The sequence below is a fragment of the Podarcis bocagei genome, assembly GCF_964188305.1.
Source record: "Podarcis bocagei genome assembly, chromosome: 3".
NCBI classification, from domain to species: domain Eukaryota; kingdom Metazoa; phylum Chordata; class Lepidosauria; order Squamata; family Lacertidae; genus Podarcis; species Podarcis bocagei.
Window position 1 is genome coordinate 104,876,023 of NC_138127.1, and position 18,210 is coordinate 104,894,232.

The 18,210-nt window shown below is 41.1% G+C and overlaps 1 protein-coding gene across 3 annotated transcripts in view; it reads right to left on the reverse strand.

The window, feature by feature from the left end:
* The window catches only part of LOC308584092 (uncharacterized protein), a 153,917-nt gene that overhangs the window by 47,717 nt on the left and 87,990 nt on the right, over nt 1–18,210 (reverse strand). The window contains exons 5-7 of one of the 3 annotated variants that reach the window (XM_081188798.1): nt 17,227–17,316; nt 16,945–17,058; nt 16,530–16,619 (exon numbers count right to left, since the gene is read on the reverse strand). The exons of the other annotated variants lie outside the window; for them this stretch is intronic. Of the exons in view, the coding sequence (XP_081044924.1) occupies nt 16,530–16,619; nt 16,945–17,058; nt 17,227–17,316 (294 nt within the window). The remainder of the gene's footprint in view (nt 1–16,529; nt 16,620–16,944; nt 17,059–17,226; nt 17,317–18,210) is intronic. 3 annotated transcript variants of the gene reach the window in all.

Below are 18,210 nucleotides of genomic sequence, written 5' to 3' on the forward strand. Positions count from 1 at the left end.
TGTAACCAGGAAGTCCGTCTCCCAGTTCTGCTTAACTTTTAAAGCAAAGTCTTTGATCTGAAGCCTTTGAAGTGGAGTTAAAAGCTTCCAACTCGTGCATTACTTGAACTGCTTTTACAGAGACTATGGGACTAAGAGACTTAACTAATTTGGTTTTGGACTTGGTTTTACCTCTTCCTGTGGATTTATAATAATTTGCAAAGAAACCCAGGTACTTGGACTGCCAATTTATTTAGAGCTGTCAGACTGCGGATTTTGCTTTTGCTACTTTGAACTGTTACATTTGAGTGTTACTGGACTAGATACATTGAAACATCGCTTTCTGGCACTTTTCTTTGAAACATTGTCTTTATAACAAGGATCAACTCTGCTGATAATAGAGAGCTGAAGGTCTTTTTGGAATTTATGACCAATTGGACAAAAATTAAAACTTTGAAGTTTTTGGAATAAGTTGGATTTTTTTCCCCTCAAGTTACGTCTGTACTCCCCCTAGAGGACTGTGGATTTATAATTGTCTGGGACTTGTTTTTTCTCTCTTTTTCTTCCATCTGTTGTTTACTCTCTGGGCTTGTGGATTCCCATGGGATTATACACAGTTTGACCTTGGCACGTAGAATCATAGAATCATAGAATCATAGAATCATAGAATCATAGAATCATAGAATCATAGAATCATAGAGTTGGAAGAGACCACAAGGGCCATCGAGTCCAACCCCCTGCCAAGCAGGAAACACCATCAGAGCACTCCTGACATATGGTTGTCAAGCCTCTGCTTAAAGACCTCCAAAGAAGGAGACTCCACCACACTCCTTGGCAGCAAATTCCACTGTCGAACAGCTCTTACTGTCAGGAAGTTCTTCCTAATGTTTAGGTGGAATCTTCTTTCTTGTAGTTTGGATCCATTGCTCCGTGTCCGCTTCTCTGGAGCAGCAGAAAACAACCTTTCTCCCTCCTCTATGTGACATCCTTTTATATATTTGAACATGGCTATCATATCACCCCTTAACCTCCTCTTCTCCAGGCTAAACATGCCCAGCTCCCTTAGCCGTTCCTCATAAGGCATCGTTTCCAGGCCTTTGACCATTTTGGTTGCCCTCCTCTGGACACGTTCCAGTTTGTCTGTGTCCTTCTTGAATTGTGGTGCCCAGAACTGGACACAGTACTCCAGGTGTGGTCTGACCAGAGCAGAATACAGTGGCACTATTACTTCCCTTGATCTAGATGCTATACTCCTATTGATGCAGCCCAGAATTGCATTGGCTTTTTTAGCTGCCGCGTCACACTGTTGGCTCATGTCAAGTTTGTGGTCATCCAAGACTCCTAGATCCTTTTCACATGTACTGCTCTCAAGCCAAGTGTCACCCATCTTGTATTTGTGCCTCTCATTTTTTTTGCCCAAGTGCAATACTTTACATTTCTCCCTGTTAAAATTCATCTTGTTTGTTTTTGCCCAGTTCTCTAATCTGTCAAGGTCGTTTTGAAGTGTGATCCTGCCCTCTGGGGTGTTAGCAACCCCTCCCAGTTTGGTGTCATCTGCAAATTTGATCAGGATGCCCTTGAGTCAGACAGGAGTGGAATGAGTGGCTCTGGGAAAACAAGAGCGGCCAAAGGTAAAGCCAAACAATTAACACAAACAACTTTGATCCCACAGACGCGCAGATCATCTGTTCCTGCTGTTTTGGTGGCACAAGAGGAAGGAACTGAGTAGACTTTGCTAGAAGGTATGGCTGCAGGAGAAACTGCCTCAGTATTAGATAAAATTTTGGGAAAATTGGAAAGTTTGGACAAAAAGGCAGATGAGCATTCGGCTAAGATTGATCAAACCACAGCCAGTGTTAATAAATTGACTGAACAAGTTGCTCAGCATGCACAATCAATTGGGAACCTTTTTGAAGCCACCACAGAAAATCGTAAGCTAGCTGTGGAAGCTAACCAAAAAGCTGAAGCATTAAAGGAAGAAGTAAAACCATTGCACAAGCAGATTGGTGAACAGCAGGCCTACCTGTCTATGATCGAATTACGAAATAGGGAAAAGAACCTGAAACGGAGGGCAATTCCAGAACTTGAACAAGGGTACTTAATTGAATACTTGACAAAAAGAATTCTCTGAGTTTTGGCCCTTGGAGGAAGAAAAGGACTTTAAAATCATGAGTGCCTTCAGACTTGGAAGAGTAGTAAGGAAAGACAGACACAGAGATTGCTTGATTATTTTGAGATCCAAGGAAGAGAGAGACAAAATATTAAGCTCACATTACGAAAAGTCAATTGTAATCCAAGGTAAGAGAGCGGAAATCTACAAAGACATCCAAAAACAACTTTTGGATCTTAGAGCTACTTACACAGAGCTAGCAAAACTCCCTTTAGGTGGGAATTTCCCCAAGGACTATCTTTTACATTCAGAGGGAAGAAAGTAAAAATTAAAACACCTGAGGATAAAGAAAAGTTTTTGAACAACCACGGAGAAGACCTTCAGAAAGGGATTACAGGAACTCCTGAGTCCTGGCCACCGCCTATACCTACACCCTTGGGACCTGAAGACCAGAAGAAAGAAACACCACCACCTAAGGAATAACAGATTTGTCCAGGATGTCTCTGCAGCTTTTTAGCTGGAACATTAATGGCGGTAACTCCCTGGAAAAAAGGAGAAGGATATTCCATTTATTAAAGAAAGAACAATTGGACATTATTTGCTTGCAGGAAACACATGTGACAAGGCTCCATATAAAAGTGTTAATTAATAAGAGGCTAGGCCAAGAATTTATCTCATCTGACCATGTGAAGAAGAGAGGAGTGGTGATTTATGCTAAGGAGAACCTGTCACCAAAATTTCTTTTTAAAGATGAGCAAGGCAGAATTCTGGCAATTGAAATACAAACACAAGGGGGAAAGTTTCTGATATTGGGAATTTATGCACCAAATGAGGGGAAATCGGAATTTTACAAGAAGCTGCATAAGACAATGCTGGACTATCTGGAGTATAGTAACATCATTATGATGGGAGATATGAATGGGGTGGTGTCCACAAACATGGATAAGTCACAAAGTCCAAGCTTGACAAAAGATGGCAGACTACCTAAAACCTTTTTTGAATTAACAGACAATATGGACTTGATTGACATTTGGAGGACAAAGAACCCCCTAGGAAGAGAAGGAACATTCTTTTCTGAAGCCCAACTGACATGGACAAGAATCGACCAAATATGGATATCTAGAGGCCTGGCTCCAAAGACTAGAAAGGTGGAAATCTGCCCAAAAACCTGCTCCGACCATAACGCAATAAAGATGGACATGAGACTAACTCCAATCGGCTCCTTCAGATGGAAGATGAATGACACCTTGTTAAGAGACAAAGAGATTATTCAGAAGGCCCAAAAGACTTCGAAGGACTATTTTGAGATAAATTTGAACACCACAGTGGAAAAAAGAGTAATCTGGGATGCAAGTAAAGCTGTTATGAGGGGGTTTCTGATACAACAGAATACGATAAAGAAAAGAGCACAGAATGAGAAAAGGGATAAGATTTTGGAGAAAATAAAGGAAGGTGAGAAAAAGTTAAGACTGAAACCAAAATCACAGGAGATTCTGAGAGAAATCAAACTTTATCAATCACAATACTCTAAGTTGATAAATCAGGAAGTGGAATGGAAGATTAAATTGATGAAACAAAGGACATTTGAATCAGCAAATAAATGTGGGAAACTGCTAGCTTGGCAGTTGAAAAAGAGACAAAAATTGAACACTGTTACAAATTTAGAGATTGAAGGAAGAAACATTCAGAACCCCGAGGAAATTAGAAAGTGCTTCCAGAGATATTTTAAACAACTTTATACGCAAGGGCCGCAAAAAGAGATTGAGATAGGTCAATTTTTAAGAAGAAATGGACTATCAAAGTTGTCTCAAGAAAATACAACAATATTGAACTATAAAATAACACAACAAGAAATTGAAGGTGCCATTCAGAATATGCAAATCGGCAAATCTCCAGGGCCAGACGGGCTTACCTCCAAGTATTATAAGACATTGAAAGATTATTTGATACAACCATTAATGGAGGTCTGCAATGAGATTATGGAGGGGAAGAAGGCACCGGAATCGTGGAAAGAGGCTTTCATCACTTTGATACCTAAATTGGAAACTGAAAAGACACAACTGAAGAACTACCGCCCCATATCTCTCCTAAATGTGGATTACAAAATTTTTGCAGATATTTTGGCAAGTAGATTTTAAAAAGTGTTAAATGAAGTAATCCATAAAGATCAGGCAGTCTTTCTCCCTGGTAGACATTTGTCTGATAACACCAGGAATATTATTGATATTTTGGAACTTTTGCAGACAAATACTAATACAAAAGCAGTGTTGATATTTATAGATGCGGAGAAGGCCTTTGACAATATTTCATGGAAGTTCATGAAGAAAAATTTGGAAGGGATGGGAGTGGGACGGGGGTTTGAAAATGGTATAGAGGCAATCTATTCAGAACAAAAAGCTAAATTGATAGTTAACAATGTGGTGACAGAGGAGTTCAAGACTGAGAAAGGAACACGACAAGGTTGCCCTATCTCCCCTTTGTTATTTATTTCTGTCCTGGAGGTGCTCGTGAACATGATTAGAAGGGACCGGTTGGTTGAAGGAATTCAGGTCGGAGCCAAACAGTATAAACTTAAAGCTTTTGCAGATGACCTGGTTTTGACACTACAGGAGCCAGAATCTAGTACGAAAAGGGTTCTAGAACTAATTCGAGAGTTTGGTCGGGTGGCGGGATTTAAATTAAACAAGCAAAAGACTAAGGTTCTGGGGGGAAAAAATGACAACTGTGGAATCAGAAAGGTTTCAGAAAGAGACAGACTTAAATGTGGTGAAGAAGGTGAAATACCTAGGGGTTAATATGACTGCTAAAAATCTGAATTTATTTAAGGATAATTATGAAAAGTGCTGGTCAGAAATTAAAAAGGATTTAGAAAGCTGGTCAAGATTAAAACTTTCCTTGTTGGGTAGAATTGCTGTGATAAAGATGAATGTATTGCCAAAAATGTTGTTTCTGTGTCAGACCCTACAGATTGTGGACAGGGTGGAATGTTTCAGAAAGTGGCAGAGAGATATCTCTAAGTTTGTCTGGCAGGGCAAAAAGCCCCGAATAAAATTTAAAATACTAACTGATGCTAAAGAGAGAGGGGGGGTTCCCCTGCCAGATTTGAGGTTATATTTTGAATCTGCAGCTTTCTGCTGGTTGAAAGATTGGCTTCTACTTGAGAACACTGATGTCCTGGATCTGGAAGGGTTTAATAACGCTTTTGGATGGCATGCATATTTGTGGTACGACAAGGTAAAAATTCATAAGCATTTCAAGAACCATATTGTCAGAAAAGCAGTTTTCAATGTCTGGATAAAATACAAAGACTTATTTGAGAATAAGACCCCAAGGTGGTTATCACCAATGGAAGCCAAGGCTCAGAAAAGACTCAATATGGAGGCCGCATGGCCGAAATATTGGGAAATACTAGAAAAAGAAGGAGATATTTGGAGATTGCAGAGTTTTGAGAAATTAAAGGATAAAGTGTGAGATTGGCTACACTACGCACAGATTAGGGAGGTTTTTAATTGTTCAGTTTCGGTTTCAGTTTCTGTTAATTGGTTCTCGTGAGAAACTTGCAGATTCTAGCTTCACCAATTAACTCCAGCTGGTGGCAATTTACTCTTGGCAGAAAGCCCAGGTCTGCTTGACCTAGAAACTACTCACTCTGATTGGTTAACGAGCAGCACTCAACTCTGTTATCTAGGGATTGCTAGCACAGTTTGGTGTGAGGTGTGTTAGGAGTTAGAAGTGCTGTGTATGGTTATGAGAGAGAGAGAGAAAGAAAGAAAGAGGATTTATTTTGCTTTTATTTGTATGCAGAAACTCTGCTGGTTTTATTTTTCCTTTTAATAAATCCTGTAAATAGTTATTTTGAGTCTAGCTGACTAGTCATTACCGCCGCGACTAGCTTCTTCGCTGTGCAGGAAAACTCTGCTACGTTTGGGCTAAAGCCAATAGGGCTATGCCTGACACTCCAAAGTTCCATGAGGTTATGGGCATTGTGCTGCCAGCCTGAGTTGCGGTGGTGTCAGCATCAACGGCGTTGGTTCCAGTAGTTCCAGAGGTTGTTGTTCCTGGCTGGTTCCTGACCGTGGTGAGCTGGTGACGCAGCGGACAGAAGGACAACAGCTGCAGCGTGTGAGTGCTGGGTGCTGTGGTTCCTGTTTTCTCTCTCGGTGGTCGTGAGTAGCTGGTTCCGGGTTCCAGGGACATCGCTCTCAAGATGGCCTCACAACCAGTTCAGATGGCTTTTGAGCGTCTGAATGACTCCAATTACTTGCTGTGGTCGGAACGCATGCAGGCAGTGCTGCAGAGGGATCGTCTCTGGCAAGTGGTGAGTAAGTTTCCTACGAAGCCTGATGATGAAGACCTCGATAAAGACCAAAGAGCAAGGGCCACAATTGTCTTGGGGCTGGAAGATTCCCAGTTGCCGTATGTGAGGGGAATCAAGACAGCTAGAGGTGTGTGGCAAGCACTTAAAGAACTCCATGTGCGTGAGACAGCGGTTTCCAAGCTGTTCATTCGCAAGGCATTGTACAAGGCAACGTTACAGCCTGGGGTTACAATGCAAGAACACCTACACAGTTTACAGTTAAAGTTTGCTGCGCTACAGGAAAGAGACTGTGCATTAGACCAGCAGGAGAAGGTGGCTATTATTTTGAGTTCTCTCCCGGAAAGCTGGGACAATTTAGTTTTGTCTCTAGAAGGCATGCAGGAGCGTGATTTATCAGTCAGTTACGTTACTGGGCGTTTGATTGAAGAATGGCAGAAGAGGCAAGAAAGGTCGGTGGCTGCAGAGGCTTCTACAGGTGGACGGTTTGGAAGGAGTTCTCATGCCGTGCCAGAGGTGAAGCAAAAACAGCGTACTGGTGAGGAGTCAGCGTTTGCTGTTAGGCGTTGTTTCCGATGTGGGTCTTCAGCGCATCTAAAACGACAATGTCCGGAGTTGGTCAAGTCTCAGTGGCCGGTGCAGGAGCAGAGACGAGATCAGCAGCAGCAGCAGCGTAAAAGGAAATTCTTCAAACGAAAACAGTCGGCTCAGCTGGTGACCGGCGAGGTCAAGATTGCTGATGAGAAACAAGCGGTCTGGGTGGTCGATTCGGGAGCGTCTCGCCACATCGTGAATTCAGATGAATTGTTTGTTTCCAAGAACTCAGCACAGCGCAGCCAGGTGGCTCTAGCAGACGGAAGTACATCCGAAGTGATTTCGGGGGGTGCAGTTTTTGTTCCTTGTCTTCGTGAGTGCCTGCAAAATGTACTTTGTGTGCCGTCATTAAGGAGCAATCTGATGTCTGTAGATTGTTTGCTAAAAGCTGGGTTTAAAGTGCATTTTGAAGGAGACAGTTGCATTATTAAGAAGGCTGGTGAGATTTTAGGCACTGCTAAGTCAGAGGGAGGCTTGTTTTGGCTTAAAGCAGGATCTCAAGTTGCAGCAGTAGTCAGTAAATCTCAGCCTGCAGTGAATAACAAAGCTATACATGACAACTGTGTGCACTTATTGCATAGGAAAATGGGGCATGCTTGCTGGAAAAGTGTACTAAAAATGTCTGAATTGGCTGATGGGGGTAATTTAAAGAGTTGTAACAAGTACCTTGATTGTAATGTGTGTAAAAAGGTTAAAACCCACAGAGTCTCTTACCCCAGAAGTGACAGAGTTAGTGAGTCACCGCTACAGCTGGTTCACATGGACGTAATTGGTCCATTTGCTGTAAGCAGGGGTGGATCGCGCTTTTCACTAACAATTGTGGATGACGCCACGCGTTATTCCTGGGTTTTTCCCATGAAAAATAAGGGTGACGTGTTCACTAAGTTTAAAGGCTGGGTGGCATCCGTGGAAAGATTTCTGTCTGTTAAACTCAAAAGGATTCAGACGGACAGAGGTGGCGAATTTATGTCAAATGCCTTTAAAGATTGGTTGCAAAAGCGTGGCATTGGGCATAGGAAAACGAATGTTTTTTCCCCTGAGGAGAATGGCGTTGCAGAGCGAAAAAACAGATCTTTACAAGATATGATGTTTGCCATGCTTGATGATGCTGATTTGCCCATGTCTTATTGGGGGGAGAGCATGCTCACCGCGTGTTATCTCCAAAATAGGCTCTTTCATCAAACAATAGGTACAACCCCATACTTTAAATTGTTTCAGAAAAAACCTAAAATTGACCATTTGCATGTGTTTGGATCAAAGGCCTGGGTATTAATTCCGAAACAAATGAGAAAGAAGGGAGATCCTAAGACCAAACAGCTAGTGTTTGTGGGTTACCAGGAGCTGGGAAAAGGTTTCCGCTTTGCTGAAGGGACAAATGGCATTGTGATCTCCAGGAATGCCAGTTTTTGTGAACATAGTGGCTGGGAGAGACTACATGCCAATACTGAGGTTTGGTTTGAACCTTCCCAGGAGCTTCATGACTCTGAAAGTAGACACAGAGAATCAGAGTCTGAGGGGGAGGAAAGTTCAGACAAGAGCTCTCAAGAAAGTGGAAGACCAGTTGCTAAGCAACAAAAGAGAGGTCGTAGTTCTGAGGAGGAAAGTGGGTCAGAAGAAAAATTTTCTCCCAGAAGATCTAAAAGACAAAACAAAGGAGTGCCTCCAGTGCGTTTTTCTCCTGATACTGCAAATGTGTTTAGTGTAATTGCAGAACCCAAGAGTTTTCAGGAGGTGTTAAAGTTACCAAAAGAGGAGGCAGAGCGCTGGAAACAGGCAATGGAGGAAGAGATGTCCTCTCTGAATGAGCACAAGGTTTTTACACCAGTGGCAGCGCCTGAGGGGGCAAAGATTGTAGGCTGCAGGTGGGTGTACAAACTTAAACATCTGGTGACAGGAGAGTACAAATACAAAGCTCGTTTAGTTGCTCAAGGATACTCTCAGAGGCCTGGAAAAGATTATGACGAGACTTTTTCCCCTACTGCTAAGGGGGACAGTGTAAGGCTGATTCTAACGCTTGGAGCAAAGAGAAAACTCCTGTTAAACCATTTTGACATTCAGACTGCATATTTACATGCACCAATATCAGAAGACCTGTATCTAGCCGAACCGCCTGGTTATGAGACAGGTTCCAATAGAGTGTTGAAATTAAACAAAGCTCTATACGGTCTCAAACAGGCTGCAAGATCTTGGAACAGATGTTTCCATGAGGCCTTAGTGTCATTTGGTTTCAAGCAGAGTACAGCTGACAATTGTGTTTATGTACGTGGTACAGGCAGTGATCAAGAGTTTTGTCTGATTTATGTAGATGATGTATTGTATGCCTGTAAAACAGATAAACAAACTAAAAGGTTTGCCAAGCAATTGTCCAGTAAGTTCAAAGTGAAAGACTTAGGCCCGGTTAGGACATATCTAGGGTTGGAAGTGTGCTGGGCCCAAGATGGCAGCTGCCTAATTAGTCAGCAGAACAAAGTTAAACAACTACTGACTACATACAGGATGCAGGATTGCAAAGGGGCAGCGGTGCCTATGGATCCAGGTTTCATAAAAACACTTCACATAGATGAGAGTCCTGAATTTGAACATCCTGATGTATATCACTCTGTAATTGGAAGTTTATTGTATATAGCACAGTGGTCCAGACCTGATATTAGCTATGCAGTAGGCATATTAAGTAGATTGGTCTCAAAACCCACACTAAATGCCTGGAAAGGGGTAAAACAAGTTCTGAGGTATCTCAAACAGACAATTGGCTATATGTTACAATTAAATTCTTCAGAGGATGAAATGTTGAGTTGCTACTGTGATAGTGACTGGGGAAATTTGCCAGATAGAAAATCTGTCACAGGACTAGTCATAAGGGTCGGTGGAGCTTTAATCAGCTGGCGGTCACGCAAGCAAGACGTTGTAAGTGTGTCATCAACAGAATCAGAGTATGCTGCATTGAGTGAATTGTGCAACGAGGTGATTTATTTCAAGCATTTGTTAGCAGATTTAAATGTAAATTGTGGAGAACCAGTACAAGTTTACATTGATAATCAAGCTTGTATAACCTTAAGTAAAACAGAGGGTTTCAAATCGCGTTCCAAACATATCTCTGTAAAATACCAAAATGTACGTTGCTGTGTACAAGACAATGTAATCACCTGTACTTATGTGTCAAGTGAAGAAAATGTAGCAGATGTGTTAACTAAACCATTGGCAAAGATAAAGAACAAGCGAATGTGCAAGGGTTTAGGTTTGCTGGAAAAATAATCTCCTACATAGGTGTATTTGGTGTTAATTGTTCAGCAGAATCTGTGAGGGGGTGTTCAGTTTCGGTTTCAGTTTCTGTTAATTGGTTCTCGTGAGAAACTTGCAGATTCTAGCTTCACCAATTAACTCCAGCTGGTGGCAATTTACTCTTGGCAGAAAGCCCAGGTCTGCTTGACCTAGAAACTACTCACTCTGATTGGTTAACGAGCAGCACTCAACTCTGTTATCTAGGGATTGCTAGCACAGTTTGGTGTGAGGTGTGTTAGGAGTTAGAAGTGCTGTGTATGGTTATGAGAGAGAGAGAGAAAGAAAGAAAGAGGATTTATTTTGCTTTTATTTGTATGCAGAAACTCTGCTGGTTTTATTTTTCCTTTTAATAAATCCTGTAAATAGTTATTTTGAGTCTAGCTGACTAGTCATTACCGCCGCGACTAGCTTCTTCGCTGTGCAGGAAAACTCTGCTACGTTTGGGCTAAAGCCAATAGGGCTATGCCTGACACTCCAAAGTTCCATGATTAATTTGGATAAAAAAATAGGTTTCCAGGTGGAAAAATCGAAACTAGAAACAGAGCTGTTAGAACCTAAGACTAAGGTACTTTCAAAAATGTATAACTTGCTGTTGAAATGGAATACTCAAGATGAAACGGTTAAATCAGCTATGATAAAATGGGCACAGGATATTGGGCATAATATTATGTTTGCTGACTGGGAAAAGTTATGGACCACCGGAGTGAGATTCACGGCATGTAATGCCCTGAAAGAAAATATTATGAAAATGATCTATAGGTGGTACATGACCCCAGTCAAGCTTGCAAAAATATATCATTTGCCAGATAATAAGTGCTGGAAATGCAAAGGAGCTGAAGGAACATTCTTTCATCTTTGGTGGACGTGCCCAAGGGTTAAGGCTTTCTGGGAAATGATCTATAATGAACTAAAAAAGGTATTCAAATATACCTTCCCTAAGAATAATAATAATAATAATAAATTTTATTTATATCCCGCCCTCCCCAGCTAAGCCGGGCTCAGGGCGGCTAACAACAATCAAATAAACAATCAAATAATAACGCATTCTAAAAATATTTCATTATAAAATTAGTTAAAATCAAATTGATGGCAACCGATTAAACAAAATTCTGTGCAGGTTGCCAGAGGAGGGAGTCAGGCTGCGCCCTGACCAAAGGCCTGGCGGAACAACTCTGTCTTGCAGGCCCTGCGGAAAGATGTCAAGTCCTGCAGGGCCCTAGTCTCTTGTGACAGAGCATTCCACCAGGTTGGAGCCGCAGCCGAGAAGGCCCTGGCTCTAGTTGAGGCCAGCCTAACCTCTCTGAGGCCTGGGACCTTGAGGGTGTTATTATTTGTAGACCGTAGGTTTCTCTGTGGGGCATACCAGGAGAGGCGGTCCCGCAGGTACGAGGGTCCTAGGCCGTATAGGGCTTTAAAGGTTAAAACCAGCACCTTAAACCTGATCCTGTACTCCACCGGGAGCCAGTGCAGCTGGTATAGCACCGGGTGAATGTGATCTCGCAGCGAAGACCCCGTAAGGAGTCTCGCCGCGGCATTCTGCACCCGCTGGAGTTTCTGGGTCAGTCTCAAGGGCAGCCCCACGTAGAGCGAGTTACAATAATCCAGTCTGGAGGTGACCGTCGCATGGATCACAGTGGCTAGGTCAGGGCGAGAGAGATAAGGGGCCAACTGCTTAGCTTGGCGGAGATGGAAAAATGCCGCCTTTGTTATGGCTGTAATCTGCGCCTCCATAGAGAGGGAGGTATCGAAGAAACCAGAGGCCTTCCTTCTGGGCATTGTCGGCCAAATGGTGTTAAAGAAGGACAGAACTTTCTTTATGTATGCAACAACAGCAGCAAGAATACTCATCGCAAAGCACTGGAAGACACAGGATTTCCCACTCTGGAAGAATGGCAGACGCAACTGATAGACTATATGGAATTGGCCGAAATGACTGGCAGAATTTGAGACCTGGGAGAAGAGACGGTGGAAGAGGACTGGAAGAAATTTAAAGGCTACCTAAAAAAACACCATAAGCTGTATGAATGTTAAGAAAATGCATGATAGAAAACAACATGGCATCAGTAACTTAGTGGTAAAATGTATGACTAAGTGATGTTCAAGAAAATGACAGAATCCGGGGTAATATTATGCTTAAGTTAATCAGTTTAGAATATGATATAAAATATTGAAATTGGGGATATAATATTCGAGAACTACAAAATAAGATTTGAAATAAGGTAATAATTTGCTGCTTGTAACTATATAACTGAGAATGCAGGAAAGGGTGATGTGAGGAAGTCCAAAGGTTATGAGAATATGATTAATGGATAACTCGACTTTGATGTATCTTTTTTTCCTTCATTTATTTTTTGTTCACTTTTTAAATCTCTTCTGTTTTCCTTTCTTTTGTTTTATGGTGACGGTGTCGAATATGTTTGTTGGTTTGCTTTGTGTTTTAAAAAAAAATGTAATAAATATTTTTTTAAAAAATAAATAAATAAATGCATCTTTAGACATCTTTAGACAAAATATTTGGAGCTTTGGAAAAACTGTCAACAAAAATTGACTTAAACACTACAACTATTAGCTCCAATACTCAAGCGATTGACCGCCTATTGCAGGACTCTAAATTGACAAGGAAAATTGCTGATGAGGCTAAAGAGAAGGTGCTGGTGGTAGAAGGAAAATTACAACCAATCAATAAACAACTAGAAGACCATAAGGCACAACTGTCTTTATTTGAATTGAGAGACAAACAGGCAAATTTAAGAATTAGGGCAGTACCGGAACTCGAAGAAGGCAAACTGTGTGAATTCCTCACACAGGAGTTTGAAGAATTTTGGGGCCTGGACTCAGAAAAGGATTTTAAGATACTGACAGCCTTCAGACTTGGCAAAGGCAATAAAGAAGGTAGGAAGAACAAGGTAAGGGACTGTTTGATTACACTCAGATCAAAGGAGGAGAGAGACAGAATATTAGGCCTACATTACCAGAAATCGCTGGAAATTGAAGATTCAAGAATAGAAATTTTTAAAGATATCCCAAAACACCTATTGGACCTCAGAGCTAACTACAGAGACCTGGTGAACTTGTTAAGAAGAAACAGCATCATTTTCAGGTGGGAATTTCCCCAGGGGTTGTCGTTCACGTACAGAGGGAAAAAAAGGTGAAGATAAGATCCGAGGAGGATAAAGAGAGATTCCTGAAGGACCACGAGGAGAATCTACAAAAAGAGGCAGAGGGAAAAGAACCAAAACTAAAACCAGGAGTTTTGGACCTGGCAAAAATACCATTGGAACTGGATAAACCAGAAGTGTTACCACCAACAGACCAAGAACAAGAATTGGGAGCAGTTGGAGGAGACGCATAATAATCTCACAATGTCTCTGCAGATACTAAGTTGGAATATTAGAGGTTTGAACTCCCCTGATAAGAGGAAAAAAATCTTTCATCTATTGAAAAAGGAACAATTGGATTTGATATGTCTGCAAGAAACCCATGTGATCAGAACACATAGGAAAGTTTTAATCAACAAAAGACCAGGACAAGAATTTATCTCATCAGACAAAGTTAAAAAGAGAGCAGTGGTGATCTATGCAAAAGAAAATTTATCACCTAAATTTGTTTTTAAGGATGACCAAGGAAGATTTGTGGCTATTGAAATACAATATCAAGGTGAGAAATTTTTGATAGTAGGAATATATGCACCAAATGAGGGGAAATCAGAATTCTATAAGAAACTACATGAGACATTGTTGGACTTTATGGACTTTAACATCATTATGCTGGGAGATATGAACGGAGTGGTATCGACAAATATGGATAAATCAGAAAGACAAGTGGTGACAAAAGATGGAAGACTACCAAAAACCTTCTTTGAATTGACAGACAATATGGACTTAATTGACATTTGGAGAACTAAGAACCCCCTAGGTAAAGAGGGGACATTCTTTTCTGAAGCCCAAAAGACCTGGACAAGGATTGACCAAATCTGGGTAACTACAGGAATGGCTCCTAAGATTCAAAAAGTGGAAATCTGCCCAAAAACTTGCTCCGACCATAACCCTGTGAAGATGGAAATGAAACCAATATTGACTGGTTCCTTCAGATGGAGGATGAACGACGCCTTGTTTAGAGATTCAGAAATCACCAAGAAGGCCCAAAAAACTATAAAAGACTATTTTGAGATAAATTTGAAGACCACAGTGGAAAAAAGAATAATCTGGGACGCAAGCAAAGCCGTAATGAGAGGGTTCTTGATACAACAAAATGCAATAAAAAGGAAAACTCAAAATGAGAAAAAGGATAAGATCCTGGAGAAAATAAGGGAAGGAGAGAAAAAATTGAGACTTAAACCAAAATCCCAAGAGATTTTGAGAGAAATTAAGTTATATCAAGTACAATATATGAAAATGATAAACCAGGACATTGAATGGAAAGTTAGAATAGAATCATAGAATCATAGAGTTGGAAGAGACCACAGGGGCCATCGAGTCCAACCCCCTGCCAAGCAGTTAAACAGATGAGACAAAAGACTTTTGAATCAGCCAATAAATGTGGAAAGTTATTAGCATGGCAGTTGAAGAAGAGACAAAAACTAAATACGGTCACTAATCTTGAAGTGGATGGAAAGAACATACAGAAACCACAGGAGATTAGAAGCTGCTTCCAGAGATATTTTAAACAACTTTACACACAAGGGCCGCAGATTGAGTCTAAAATTGATCAATTTCTGAACTCAAATGGATTACAAAAAATTTCTCAAGAAAATAAAGTTTTATTGAACTCTAAAATATCTGAACAAGAGGTGGAAGGTGCGATTCAGAATATGCAACTGGGCAAATCTCCAGGGCCTGATGGATTAACCTCCAAGTATTACAGAACTCTTAAAGACTATTTAATTCAACCTTTGAAGGAGGTTTGTAATGAAATTATGGAAGGGAAAAAGGCACCAGAGACGTGGAAAGAAGCTTACATCACACTTATACCGAAAACTGAGATGGAAAAGACACAACTAAAGAATTACCGCCCCATATCCCTACTTAATGTGGATTACAAAATATTTGCAGATATTTTGGCTAGAAGACTGGAAAAAGTTTTGGCAGAGGTGATACATAAAGACCAGGCCGGCTTTCTTCCTGGAAGACACTTATCGGACAATACGAGGAATGTAATTGACATTCTAGAAAAGCTGCAGGTGAACATTAATACAAAAGCAGTTTTGATTTTTGTAGACACGGAGAAAGCTTTCAACAACATTTCCTGGAGTTTTATGAAGAAAAATCTTCATGGGATGGGGGTTGGTCAGAACGTTGAAAATGGTATAGGTGCGATATACTCTGAACAAAAAGCTAAATTGATAGTAAATAATATGGTTACAGAAGAGTTTAAAATTGAGAAAGGGACACGACAAGGTTGCCCAATTTCCCCATTGCTTTTTATTTTGGTCCTGGAGGTTTTGCTAAATATGATTAGAAGGGACCAAATGATTCAAGGTATTCAGGTCGGAGTTAAACAATATAAGCTCAAAGCCTTTGCAGACGATCTAGTGATGACATTACAGGAGCCGATATCTAGCACCAAGAGGGCTTTAGAAGTAATCCAGGACTTTGGTCAAGTGGCAGGTTTTAAGCTGAACAAAACGAAAACTAAGGTTTTGGAGAAAAACTTGACACCGACACAGAGAGAGAGGTTTCAGAAGGAGACAGAATTAACACTAGTAAAGAAGACTGGCAGATGCAACTAATGGACTACATGGAGATGGCGGAGTTGACTAGCAGAATCCGAGACCAGGGAGAAGACTCAGTGGAAGAAAATTTGGGGAAATTCAAAATCTATTTGCAGAAATATTGTAAAATTTCTGAATGTTGATGAGATTGAAATGAATTGTGGGGGTTCTAGCAACAAGATAAAAACTAAGATTAAACCAACAACAGGTAAATTAACGGGCTATGAATTTGCTGAACTAACTTTGAAAAGGGATACAAGAACGGGGGATGCGAGGAAGTCAGGAGAATATGTGAATTTAAGTTCTAAAATTAAGAAAGAAGGAATTTTTGTGGTTTTTTATATGTGCTTTTTCTTTTTATTATTAGTTTTTAATGTATGTATTTTTGTATTTTGTATTTTTATGCTAAATGTGTGTATTGCTGTATTTTGCAGTTTGCATTTGTGTTTTTCTCTTGTCCTTGTCTTTGTACTTTTTCTATATTTTGTAAAATCCAATAAAAATTTCTAAAAAGAAAAAAAAAGATTTGGGGGGGATCTTACCGGTCCTCCTGGGCTTGCTGTCTGGAAGGTCCTCGTTTGAATCCTCATAAACGATTGAGTTCCCATTGATCGGTCCCAGGTCCTGCCCACCTAGCAGTTCGAAAGCATGTCAAAGTACAAGTTAATAAATAGGTACTGCTGCAGCAGGAAGGTAAACAGCGTTTCTGTGCGCTGCTCTGGTTTTGCCAGAAGCGGCTTAGTCATGCTGGCCACATGACCTGGAAAAACTGTCTGCAGACAGATGGGGACTCCCTCAGTCAGTAAAGTGAGAGGAGCGCAGCAACCCCAGAGTTGTTCGCGACGGGAATTAACTGTCAGGGGTCCTTTACCTTTACCTATTTGGTTATATATATATTTATTTACTGCATATATATCTCTTTTGTGAAAACAAAACAACTCAATGGATATCACTTACCCAAGCAGCAGATTCCGTTGCTGCCACAGGAGACCCCTGTAATTTCTCCATTGGCACAGTTTCTAGTTGCTGGGAATTGGCAAGTTCCTCCTAATAGTTCACATATAAATTGCCCTGTGTAAAAGAGAAGGGAAATAAATTCGTTTCAAGGGGGCAAAGGGGTTGCCAACTACTTTTTTTCCAAACTAGAACCCTGCGTATTTAATGGGATGACCAACTTTTACAGGCTTCTGCTGCCTCTCAAAATGCTAACTACTGTTTCATTGGCCAACATCATCTTACCGGTCCTCCTGGGCTTGCCATCCGGAAGGTCCTCGTCCGAATCCTCATAATCGGTTGAGTTCCCATTGATCGGTCCCAGGTCCTGCCCACCTAGCAGTTCGAAAGCATGTCAAAGTGCAAGTTGATAAATAGGTACTGCTGCAGCGGGAAGGTAAACAGTGTTTCCGTGCGCTGCTCTGGTTTTGCCAGAAGCGGTTTAGTCATGCTGGCCACATGACCTGGAAAAACTGTCTGAAGACAGACGGGGGCTCCCTCAGTCAGTAAAGCGAGAGGAGTGCACCAGAGTTGTTCGCGACGGGAATTAACTGTCAGGGGTCCTTTACCTTTACCTTTATATATATATTTATTTACTACATATTTATCTCTTTTGTGAAAACAGAACAAGTCAATGGATATTACTTACCCAAGCAGCAGATTCCGTTGCTGCCACAGGAGACCCCTATAATTTCTCCATTGGCACAGTTTGTAGTTGCTGGGAATTGGCAAGCTCCTCCTAATAGTTCACACAGCAAATCTTGCCCTGTGTAAAAGAGAAGGTAAATAAATTCGTTTCAAGGGGGCAAAGGGGTTGCCAACTACTTTTTTTCCAAACTAGAACCCTGCGTATTTAATGGGATGACCAACTTTTACAGACTTCTGCTGCCTCTCAACCTGCTAACTACTATTTCATTGGCCAACAGCTGATTCTTGAACCTTGTAAGGGTGCTGGCACTTAGCTGCACCCAGCCACTTGGGTGGCGTATAAATCATAAAATTATGATGATGATGATTACTGCTCCTGGGATCTTTTCAGCACAGTTGCCAAACCGAAATTTTACAGGTTGCTAATGGAAGACGAGAAAAATGAGCAGATAATGCACCCACATACCCACATAACTGGCCACTAAGTCAGCCTTCCTTCCATTCTACTGAAGGTTCCCCTTTGCTTTCAACATCTGCCAATCAGAATTACTGCTGTTCTGAGCTTCAGAAATACCTTGCCTC